The sequence below is a fragment of the Pleurodeles waltl genome, chromosome 4_1 (genome assembly GCF_031143425.1).
Source record: "Pleurodeles waltl isolate 20211129_DDA chromosome 4_1, aPleWal1.hap1.20221129, whole genome shotgun sequence".
NCBI classification, from domain to species: Eukaryota; Metazoa; Chordata; class Amphibia; order Caudata; family Salamandridae; genus Pleurodeles; species Pleurodeles waltl.
The window spans coordinates 481344186-481356506 of record NC_090442.1 but is presented as its reverse complement, the minus strand read 5'-3'; the positions used below and the strand labels follow the sequence as shown (position 1 = coordinate 481356506).

Here is a 12321-nt window from a genome sequence, read left to right as displayed (position 1 = left end):
AATTCAACAGACCTAAAACAACAGGCAGAGCAGTTGAAAAGCACTTCCGTATAGGGAAATCACTTTCACAATAGGTACTTTTGATGGCAGTAACTCAGTCTGGAGTGCCAATGTATCACATTCTCTCTGTCTACAGCTGTTGTATGAATACGCTTGACAGTGTAGTTACCTAAACATAACTTTTCCAAAATACATAGAGTACTTTGGGTCCGCACCTTTATGAGATAAACTAGTTGCCTTCAACTAGCACATGTTCTGTCTAGTGCTGGTATTTACACAGGTGCACCCCGTGCAGTGTTCTCACATGCGACTGACTTATTCATATGTTGTTAAATTGAGACTACAAGGCTACAGAGTGTATTTACATAAACAGGGAAACTGAAGCAGGACTCTACCTGTATCCCTGGACTAGTCTATCTCCTCCTGGACTGAAGAAATATAGCCGCATTAAACACTCTCTGTTGGTTGGCGTCAACCAGAGGATTTCATTCCAATGGTTGAGTCTTGTTTGTAAGCCAGTGAATGGTCGCACTTCGGATGGTCTCCTAAGGTGATGCTCCTTTACCGCCCTAGGAGATGCTTCATGTCAGTCACATACAACCGTCTCTTGCTCTTCCTGGCAAGATACTAATGATTTGATTTGGATCACATGATATGCAGAAGGTGCCCTCGTTAGATCTGCCCTCCGCTGCCCCATTCTACGAAGGTAGATTTTAAGAATCCCCAAATGTATTAGATTTTCATCTCCCAACCTCTTCCATGTTGTAACGTGAGTGCTATACAAAATGGTAAATAAGTAAAATTACAGTTTGTAGAATGTGAGGCGATGAAACAGATTTTTGATCTTAAGTACATCTTTGTGTGAGCAAAGTGCAAGCTTGATATGTCTTCTCTTATGTATTAAGTAACTAGTTCTTAAACTCAAGCAGGGAGTGGGCAAATTGCAACTGAGATACATGGATATTTTAATTCATCCATGCACGGTAACTGGTAGCAATGAGCTTGAGTTAGACCTTTGGTGTTTGATTTTTAGGCAGGTATCATTTTAAGAACTGGACGAAAAATGTAGATGTCAGTGCCGGATTGCCATGATATTCAATATGCAGTGACTTTGTGTCGATTTCAGTGCTGCTCGGAATATTATGCAGTTAAACAGTAAGCACAGCTGCCAGATAAGTTTGCAGTTAAGCACTTACTGGCACCCTCTGGCATCCATAAAGCAGAACTGGCAAAGTACCATCACTGCCTCTTTCATAAACAGAGGCTCACTTACCCAGAGACTAAAAGCGCCCAGATATATTTGGAAAACACAGCAAGCCCTCGCAAGCAATGGCATAGATTTGATCGCCTTTTTGTGGACAGGGTTTGGAATACCACGATTTCCAATACTTGACTTGGAAGCACAAAGTGTGCAGAGTGTGAGGCCAAATGTTTCACGCTTCTAGTAATAGCGGTGATTATGTTCTCAGTTACCCTGCATGGCAGGACTGATTGACCTGCACTCTCTTTGAGGCAGTCTGGTGATCATCGGAAAATAAAAGCGGAGGTGATGGGTCAAGCTTTGCCAAAAAAAACTGTAAAGACTTTAAAAAAATGTTTTTTTTTTAAAAAAAAATCAAAAGTGGTTAGCAATGCGTAGTTTGAGGTTTGAAAGCAGTGGTAATGTATCATCTAGAGCAGGAAGGGGTCATTAAAGCCCAACGCGCAGTCCTTTAAGTACAGATTTCGCTGGGCGCGTTATTTACTCTCTGGGTACGATTGCCGCACCGTTCCGAGCTTCCGAACCTGAACTGGAGAAGACGCATCGGTAGCGGATGTTACCCCCTGTTCTGAGGTGAGCTGAGTTGAAATGTGTGCTGTTACCATCACGAATTGCGTCGGGTTTCACCTAGTGAAACTATGCAGGCGAATGCTCGTTGGGTGCATCATTTTCGCTCGAGTTGTAATTCCGATTTGGTTGCTAAAGGGAAAGTATGCACAAATTGCCATTCTCTCTGCAACCTGATGATAATATTAATACATCTTTATTTTCGTGGTTAATTAAACCATTACACTTGTAAAGTAAAAAAGGAACATCAATTATTCGCCAATACATCAGAAAATTAGTTACAACTATAGTGTCTGACCGAGAGACACAATTTTAAAACACATAGCATTTACGCAGCGACAGGAGCGAAAGTGCAATCTATATAAGAAAGTAGAACTCATGAGGTTATGTGCAATATGTGTTCTTTGCTACACAATGGCATTTGTTTGCGATCTTGAAATGCATCATATGCTTCTGTTTTCAGCAGCCATGCTCAGCTTCATCAGATTGTAATGCGCTGTAAATTGGCCCTGCAATTTTTATATACCTCTCATATTTGTTCGACTTGAACGATTTTTATTGGCATAATGTAGAACATATGACCGCTTGTTTGCAGGAAGAAGTCTCACCACTGCAGTCAATCCCGCTTTCTTTGTGATCGCTTAATGTTCTGCTCGGCAGGCCTTTCCCACCCCTCGTGCTTGTTATAATTGTTCCCAGCTTCTTTTCCTCTCTGGGGTACTGTTGCAATTTACCATATATTTTCATGCATTCACACCTATAAAACAGATTTTCTTTTTATTAGGAGAACATTTTCATGAAAGCAAACTTGGGCAGTCCTGTAGGTGAATCGCTCTGATATGCCCATGTCTTTGTTTTCTCATAGAATCGGGTTTTTCCATTGAATCACAGAAACAGATGTTTTTAGTAGACCATGCAAAGCCGTCCCTTCTCTTTCTGGCTGAAAAATCAAAGATGTCTTATTACAGTTGTTAGCCCGTTTATTGATAGGTTTGCCATAAAAAATATACTCAGATTCATATTAGAAACAGTATTCAAAGTGTGAACTATAGATCTTTGATAAGGCGCACTCTATTTATCTACATACGTCTATCTTACAGTACCCAGCTCTCCTCCAAGGGCCCTCTCTGTGAAACAGTTGTCTGATGTCATCGTGAAGTTGTCATGGAAACCACCTCTGGAGCCCAATGGAATTATTCTCTATTACACAGTCTTTGTCTGGTAAGATTTCCTTGAGAACGGCTTAGAGTTTAAATATTAATCTGTCACTTAAGCAGGATGTAATATCTTTACTATAAACATGTAACAGATATATGTTTTAAAAACACATGAAAGGTATCACATATGCATTACTTTTTTGAATATTATAAGTTGATTTTAGTAGAAGGAACAGGATTTTTTTTTTTATCAGGTCGCCAGATCCAGTGGGTGAAGCATATAACGTTTTAGGATGCATCAAATTTGCGCTTAAAGCTTGGCTCTGTTTATTTTTTCAAAACACCAATAGACTAATTTATTGAGATCTTATTGAGATGAAATTTTCTGTTCGATTATATCACAGCTTTTTTCTGTAGCAAAACGATTTTTGATGCGCTATATATAGCACGTCTATATAGGTATATAAGCTATGTAAAAACACCGCTAACAACTAGGCCGACATATTAGTGAGTGTTTTTACATTTACATTTTTATTAGCGCTATAAAGTTTCGTGGTTATGTGATAGCCCTTGTTCAGTGTCTTTTATTTGTGGCATATGCTTGAGGTTAAAAAAGAGAAATAAAAAGAAAGTATTAACCTTCGAACCGGTGTGCCAAGGCCAGACCTATGGGCTTTGCCAATGCTTGTTTATGAATGTTCTTGGACATTTTGTAGCTCTTTGATTTTGAACTACCACACATGCAGTCACAAGTCAGCACTAAATAAACAAGAATTGGCAAAGCAACAGGAGCCTATGCAAGAGCTATTGGCTATGTCAACGTGTTTTAACCACGTTGTACATCAACATGGCTGCTGTTCACAATGGCTAAACGTTTGTGGCATAGAGGAGAGTGGTGTGGGGCAGCAAATAGTGGCATAGATGAAATAAAGTGTTATAAAGTGTCATAAAGTAGAGTGTTGTAGAGTGGAGTGTCGTAAAGTGGACTTTTGTAAGTGGAGTGTCGCATCATAGTAGAATTCAGTGGCATAAATTAGAGTGGTGCAGAGCAGGGGTGGCTCCTCCGCAATGGCAAAGGAGTGTCACCACACCGGCTAAGAGCCAGCAGCTGAAAAATAAAACAATATTTTATTATCGCTTTATTTTTCAGTTGCAGGCTGAGCCAGCAGGGAGGGGTGGGGCTGGGCCATGGGAGGGAGAAGGAGGAGTGGAGTGAAGTGTACTTTAATGCGCTTGTCAGTTTGGCCAGCTGTCTCAGGCTAGCCAAACTGACATGCACACTTAGTTTTCGCCATAGTGTGGCACAACCGGGTTGGAGAAACAGCACAGACTCCAATGCACTGTCTGAGCGGCAAACCAAGATGCTTAGACCAATTCTGGTGCTACTCTCATGCTAGCTATAGCATGACAGCAGCCCGAGGATTGAGTGGGAAGCCTTTGCTGGTGTCCCAGGGACTGCTGGAACACCATCAGGAGAGCAGAGGAGTGAGGCGGCTGGCGGGCAGCAGCCAAACAGGTACTTTTTCAATCATTATTTTATTACTTCTTCCCACCCTCCCATGAGATTTGTGGCTGTCGCCACTGGTGCAAAGCAGACTAGAGTGGCCTAGAGTGCAGTGATGAGGCGTGCATTGGTATAGAATGCAGTGGTGTATAGTAGAGTGGCATACAGTGCAGTCACGTAGAGTACAGCAGCATAGGGTTTAGTAGTGCAAAGTAGAGTGCAGTCACATAGAGTGGTGCAGATGAGAGTGTCGTAGTGTGCAGTGTCATAGAGTGCAATGGTGTAGAGTGCAGTGGCATAGACTGTAGTGGTGTAGAGTAGAGTGGTGTAGAGTGGATTGTTGTAGAGTGGAGTGTTGCAGAGTGCAGTAGCAAAGAGTGCAGTGGTGCAGTGTAGCGTGGTGTAGGGTTCAGTGGAGGAGAGTGAAGTGTTGCAGAGTAGAGAGTTGTAGAGTGTAGTGGAATGGAATGGAATAGAGCAGAGTGACATCAAGTGAGTTCAGTAGAGTGGTATAGAGTTCAGTGTGCAGGGTAGAATGGAGCGATGTAGAGGGCAGTGGTGTAGAGTAGAGGGGCATAGAGTAGAGTGACATAAAGTGTGGTGGAGCAGAGTAGACTACTGCAGAGCAGAGTATAGTGGCATACAGTGCAGTGGTGCAGGATAGATAGGCAAAGAGTACAGTAGCACTGAGTGCATTGGTTTTGACTAGAGTGGTGAAGAGTGCATTGGCACAGAGTGCAATGCTTTAGAGTAAAGTGGCATAGAGTGCAGTGGTATAGAGTAGAGTTGTGTAGATTGCAGTGTGTAGAGTGAAGTGCTGCAGAGTAGAGTGTCTTAGAGTGCAGTAGCTTAGAGTGGATTGTTTCAGAGTAAAGTGATGTGGCATAGAGTGGAGTGGTGCAGGGTAGAGTGGAGTGGTATAGGGTAAAGCACAGTGCAGTAGTGAAAAGTAGATTTGAGTGGCATAGAGTGGACTGGTATAGAGTGCAGTGGTGTAGAGTGGAGTGGTAAAGAGTAGAGTGCATTGGCGAAGAGAGCAGTGTCATAGAATGCAGTAACATAAAGTACAGAGTTGCATAAGAATGTGGCATAGAGTGGCGTAGAGTACAGTGGTTCAGAGTAGTGTGAACTTACATAGCTTGGTGTGATGTAAAGTGCATTGGCAAAAAGTACAGTGGTGCAAAGTGGAATAGAGTGCCTTGGCATAAAGTAGAGTGGTGCACAGTAAATTAGAGAGGCATATAGTGCAGTGGCATAGAGAGGAATTGTGCATAGTAGAGTGCAGTGACACAGTGGAGTGAAGTGATGTAGAGTGGAGTGGTGCAGAGTAGAGTGCAGCGGCATGGAGTGGTGCAGAGTACAGTGGATGGTGTACAGTGGAGTATGCATGGTGTGGTAGTGCACTGCCATTACAGTTAACATGTTTTTAATTGAAATCATCATTACGTTTAAGAAACATACAGTTTTACTGATAAAAGAATGCAATACAAAAATGATAATAATGTGTGGATATGCCATATTGGTTCGTTTGATCATATTAAAACATTAGTTTCCACCACACTTAGAAAGACCAAAAATGGGCTTTCTTTGTGTGCATCCTATTTCTCAGGTATTCTGAAATGTCTGCATAGTTCATTGCAGACATTTAAGCTTTGTCGTGTTGTAGAAAAAAGACTTTCACAACACCATTGTCACAGAAATCCTCTTGCTTTGAGGTCAAAGAAAGAACAGTAAACACCAAGCTCTCTCGGAAATCAGAGCTGACGTATGACTTCCTCGTGATCAAGGCAGTTTGAAGTAAAAACTCAAAACCCCCTGAAAATCAAAACAAACATACATCTCTTAAACCTGATGATGGTCCCCAGGATGCAAATGTTTTGAAACTGAAACATCTACGGATTGCCCATCTTGTTTCTCAAATATCATAAAAACTTACATCTGTCTGTGCAAACGTTTTCACAGTTAGAGTCACAACATGAAGTGGGCATTGAGTATGCTGACAGATGTTAATACAAAAAGAATTGACATTTGTATGGACAGTGTTGGTGTACTGTTACATTCATGTTACACACCCCCTTCTTTCAGTTTTATAAATTTCATTTAATGTAATATTATACGTGAGGCTATTTTTGTAATATACTTGTTTTACACAAAGTCCTGCAGTCACGATTCTTCTTTTATGTGAATTTTGTGCTCAATTGTTGAATTGATTTGAGTTGCCATTTCCAGACAATATTAAATTGACTAAAAAATAATCAATATGACAAGAATTGAATCCCTTGTGGGCATCCTTTACCTGTTTATATTTCAGCACTCAAGCCCACAAGGGTACATTGGGTTGCCCTCTTGTGTTATATATGTTAAGCGCAGGCATTAGTCTGTAAGGGCCATTTAGAAAATAAGTGGTGCTCCTCCACATAATCTATACGTTATCATTTGTTTTTCCTCAATATATTTGCAGTGTCTGAATCTGAGACACTTTCTTACTCCGATGGACACACTACAAAAATTTCAAGTGGACCCTCATTACTTGGTGCCTTGGGCCTCTAAACAACAACCACATGACTCGACCTAGCTCGTCTTGAAAGACTAAGAAAAAACTTGTAAGAGCAGAGGTACATGACAAATTTTTGACTGACTGCCTCAATGCAAATATAATTCCTGTAGGGTTTAAGATTAAAAATATACCGATCATTTTTAACGAAGACAATTATTTCAAAACCAATTTTAGCTTTGCTGCCAGTAAATGTCCTAGAACATGGAGTGTTCTGAGCATAGAGACAGCCCTGAAGCATATTATATTTTTGGAGAAGAAGATTTCACTTGATACACATATAATCAATGCTAAATCGAAAAAAAAGGTTCCACCATCAGAGAATTTGAATAAATAAACATTGATAAGAAGATGGACAAACTACAAAGAGACATTAGAAATTATAACAAAGAATGTACATACCCCTACCATAGAAAATATTTCTACCAACCCACAAACGGCAATATACAACCAATTAGGATTCTAACATTCTCTGATACAAGCTCTGATTCTGGCAGTGACCAATCACTTGAAGGCTTAACAAAAGGAGACACCAGCAATCAACAAACAACATCTCACCAAAAGTTTTTAGGCCAAAGCCACAGAGGGTCAGGTCCCTGCTGGAGACATGCAAGAGAAGGCCGGTTTGGTTAGTTTCATAATCAATACGCCCCAGGTTTCAGACAAACGAGGAACCAGTATTACGAATTTTAACAGAACATGCACTGTCAATTTTTTATCTTTCCTTACACCAACTGACTGAAATGGAGAGCTCAGTTCCAGGCTGTGGTCTGCCTTTTGTACCCACTCATAGAAACCACCCTTTTGAGACCGATACCTCAGAACCATTCGTCTTAAATGCTTCTTTTCTAAAATAGAATCAATCTAAATATTCAGCACCAATGGCCTTCATAACCCATCCTCCTTTTTCCTGACGATCAAATGTTAGCTAAAGAGTATATCATATTTGAAAATGATGCGCTGACAGAAATAGATCTCTTTTCAAAACCCCCCATTACAGCAAATGCAGTTTATTGAAGGATCAGCACACAACTCACAGCATTTCAGACTTTACAGTCCCTACCAGGTGTTACTAAACCAGTTGACAAAGGAGGTGGTATTGTTCTTTTGGACAAACAGGTGTTAAATGAAGAAATGTATAGACATCTCAATGTTACAGCTCATTATAGAAGGCTGTAGAAGAATCTAACAAATGACCTCAGAAAAATGCTACATTGAACTGCAAAGGTCTTAAAGAGGGCTGGTTAAGCCCCAAAGAATCTGCCTTTTTGAACAATACATGCCCTAATGTACCAGCAATATATATCCTACCAAAGGTTTATAAAAACCCCACTCGGCCCTCCACTGTATCTGGGTGTAACTCAATTCTTAAACTATTAACACAATATGCAGATTTTGTCATTAAACCTTTCACAATCCTACCTATATAAGAGAGACAACAACTGTCATTAATTTACTAGAAGGTCATGCATTTGATTTAGAAAAGGAACTATTTGTGACTATGGACATCGAAAGTTTGTACACTAACATACCTCAAGAAGAAAGCATAAATATACATTATATAAGTATCACAATTTGCTTTAAACAAGGGACCGCCCCCACCAAGTACCTACCTCCTCCGTCACTGAATGCACAGAAATAGCCCTAAGCCGCAGTTTCTTTAATAATTTGAAAATCAGTTCTTTGAACAAATAAAGGGTGTAGCTATGGGTGCAGTTTTTCCTCCAAACATAACAAATATCTATATTGCAGATTTTGAGGCCAAATTCATACACTCAGCAACAAACCCTTTCAGGCCTTATATTATTAGGTGGATTTGTTACATAGACAAAATGTTCCTAATTTTGCAGGGTGACTCTGAAAATCTACAAAGATTTCTTCAATGGGTGAACTCCCAAAATTCCAACCTCAAATTTACCATGGATTTTGACGATGTGAGTATGAACTTTTTAGACATTACCATCAAAGTTGCAGATAATGGAGTACATGACTTTATACACTGGTAAGTGCATTACTCTGCCTCCCGTGGCTCCACCCTGCGAGTAGAGCCCTTTCCCTGCTCCTCTGAACTCATGACCCCAGTGAGGAGTTTGAGGCACTCCTCCACCTGCAGGCTTCTGCCTGTGTCTCATCCCTGATGTCTAGTGGGAGAGCTCTGCTTTCCTAATAGGCTACATTCTGCCTTTCTCCTCCTTTTCTCTGTTTTGCTTTGCTCTCTGTTCCATTACTGTCCCTTAGTGCTCCTTTTCCTCGTTTCTCTTTCACTCCGCTCTCTCTCTCTCTCTCTCACTTTCACTCTCCTCCTCTCTCCCCCGCCGCTGCTGCCGCCCCCGTGGCCCGCCCCCTTTTTCAGCTCCACTCCCTTTTTCGTGTCGTTTTTTGTCACCCTCCTGTCTCCCAGCTGTCCTCTCCTCCCCCCACCTCCCTACTTAATTGCGGCCGGTGCGTGGCTGCGCAGCGGATGCGCGCAATGGGCACGCTGCTAGTGCGCCAAAGGCACTCCAAAGGCAAGCCCGTCCCTGCCTGGACTGCGCCCAGCGCCTGAAACCCTGGCTCCCGTCCCCCCAAACGCTGCCACGCATGTCTTCACTACGACGATGCTACCCTCCGCACCCTCAAAAGCGGTGCTCTCCCACCTGCCTTCAAGCCTCCCAACAGACCACCCGCGGACCCTTCTCCTGCCGGAACTGCACCTTCATCAGCCTCCACGGCAACAACCTACCCACCAAGGTAGGACGCAACCATCTCAGATGTATCCTCCTCAACACCCGCTCCGTCCACAAGCACGCAGTAGAGCTGTGGAATCTACTCGACTCAGCCTCCCCAGACGTCGCCTTCCTGACTGAGACCTGGGTGAACCCCTCCTCAGCTCCTGACATCGCCATGGCCATCCCGTACGGCTACAAGATCACCAACAGGGACCGCTCCAACACACCAGGAGGAGGCATTGCCATCATCCACAAGAACACCCTCAGGATCACGACCAACACCAAAGAAACCCTCAGCACCGCCAAACTCCTGCACTTCCAAATCCACACTGGCCTAAACACCACACTCTGAGGGACCCTCATCTACAGGCCCCCCAGCCCACGACAGCAGTTCAGCGACTCCATTACAGACATCATCAGCACGCACACTCTCGTATCCACTGACTACATACTCCTCGGAGACGAACTTCCACCTCGAGAACACCAACGACAACAACATCGTCACCCTTGCTCGACAACCTCTCCAACCTCGGCCTCATACAGCTCGTCACAACACCATCCCACTCTGCAGGACACACACTCAACCCTATTTTCTCTGCCAGCAATCACGTCTCTTTCAGCCACACCACCAAAATCCACTGGACAGACCACCGCTGCATCACTTCTCCTTCAAGAAACCTACAACACACCACCACCCACAACGGATCCCCCACCGCAGTTGGATTAAGGTAACCAAAGACCAACTTATTGCAACCCTCTCCCAAAACCCACCCATCAACACCACCGACACTGATGCAGCTGCCCGCAACTTCGGGCAGTGGGTCATCACCTGTGCCAATACTCTCACCCCAATCAAGAATCCGTCCAATAGACGCACCAACAGAAAGGCCTTCTGATTTACCACCGACCTCCACAAATCTAAGGAAAGCTGCCGAAGACTCAAAAGAAAGGGGCGCCAAGATCAGACTCTGGACAACCACACAGCCTTCAAAAATGCCATCCGCAGACACCACCAACTCATCCAAGCCGCCAAAAGAACCGCCTTCAAAGACCGAATCAACAACAATGCACACAGCCACAAGGAGCTCTTCAACGCCGTGAAGGAACTCTCCAACCCCAGCTCCAACGTCAATGACATCCCTCCACCCCAAGACCTCTGCGACTCCCTACCCTCCTACTTCCACCACAAGATTGCAGACATCGACGACAGCTTCATCACCCAGACCCCAGGCAACCACCAACACCACAGATTCACCTCCGACCAACCTCCTGCTCCCCTGGACCCCCGTCAACAACAACTACACCATCGGAATTATGAACACCATCCACTCCGGCTCTCCATCTGACCCCTGCCCTCACCACATCCTCAACAAATCTAGCTCTGTCATCGCACAGCAACAACGGCAGATCATTAACAGCTCCTTCGAGTCTGCCACCTTCCCTAAGAGCTGGAAACACATCGAGATCAACGCCCTCCTCAAAAAACCCAAGGTGGACCCAAAGGACCTCAACAACTTCTGGCCTATCTTCCTGCTCCCCTTCTCAGCAAAAGTCATCGAGAAGGCTGTCAACAGACTACTAATCCGCTTCCGAGAGGAGAACCGCACCCTGGACTCTTCCAAATCTGGATTCCAAAGCAACCGCAGCACCGAAACCGCCCTCATCGCCGCCACTGACGACATCAGAACTATACTGGACAGCTGCAAAACCACAGCCCCCATCCTCCTGGATCTCTCAGCCGCGTTCAACACTGTCTGCCACCACACCCTACGCTCACGCCTCATCAATGCTGGAATCCACGACAGAGCCCTGGACTGGGTCACCTCCTTTCTCACCGGCAGAACCCAGAGAGTCCGCCTCCCCCATTCCGCTCGGAGGTCACCAAAATCATCTGCGACTTACCCCAGGGTTCATCCCTCCGCCCGACCCTGTTCAGCGTTTACAGGGCCCCACTCCTTACATCGCCCGATCCCACAACTTCAACATCGTCTCATATGCCGACGACACCCAGTTGATCCTCTCCCTCACCAAGGACTTCGCCAAGACCTACCTCCCTGAAGGAATGAAGGCCATCACCGAATGGATGAAGAGCAGCTGCCTCAAACTCAATTCCGACAAGACGGAAGTCCTCATCTTTGGCTCCACCCCCTCCGCATGGGATAACTCCTGGTGGCCTGCACTCTCAGAACCAATCTGACTCCCACCGACCACGCACGCAACCTAGGATTCATCCTGGACCCTTCACTATCCATGACCCAGCAAGTCAACGCCATCTCCTCCTCCTCCTCCTGCTTCAACACCCTGTGCATTCCCTGAAAGTTCTACAAATGGATAACTCAGAAACCAGAAGAAGAGTCACCCAAGCCCTCGTAAGCAGCAAACTGGACTACGGCAATGCCGTCTATGCAGGAACCACGGCCAATCTCCAGAAGAGGCTGCAACGCATCCAGAACGCCTCCGCATGCCTCATCCTGGACATCCCCCGCCACTGCCACATCACAGACTACCTGAATAACCTGCACTGGCTCCCAGTCAACAATAGAATCACCTTCAAACTCCTGCTCAGAAAG

The 12321-nt window shown here is 44.4% G+C and overlaps 1 protein-coding gene across 1 annotated transcript in view; it reads left to right on the top strand.

Moving 5' to 3' along the window:
* PTPRQ (protein tyrosine phosphatase receptor type Q) overlaps positions 1 to 12321 on the top strand; it is a 1423303-nt gene that overhangs the window by 853103 nt on the left and 557879 nt on the right. Inside the window, exon 33 of the mRNA XM_069227528.1 lies at positions 2929 to 3049. Within this exon, the coding sequence (XP_069083629.1) occupies positions 2929 to 3049 (121 nt within the window). The remainder of the gene's footprint in view (positions 1 to 2928; positions 3050 to 12321) is intronic.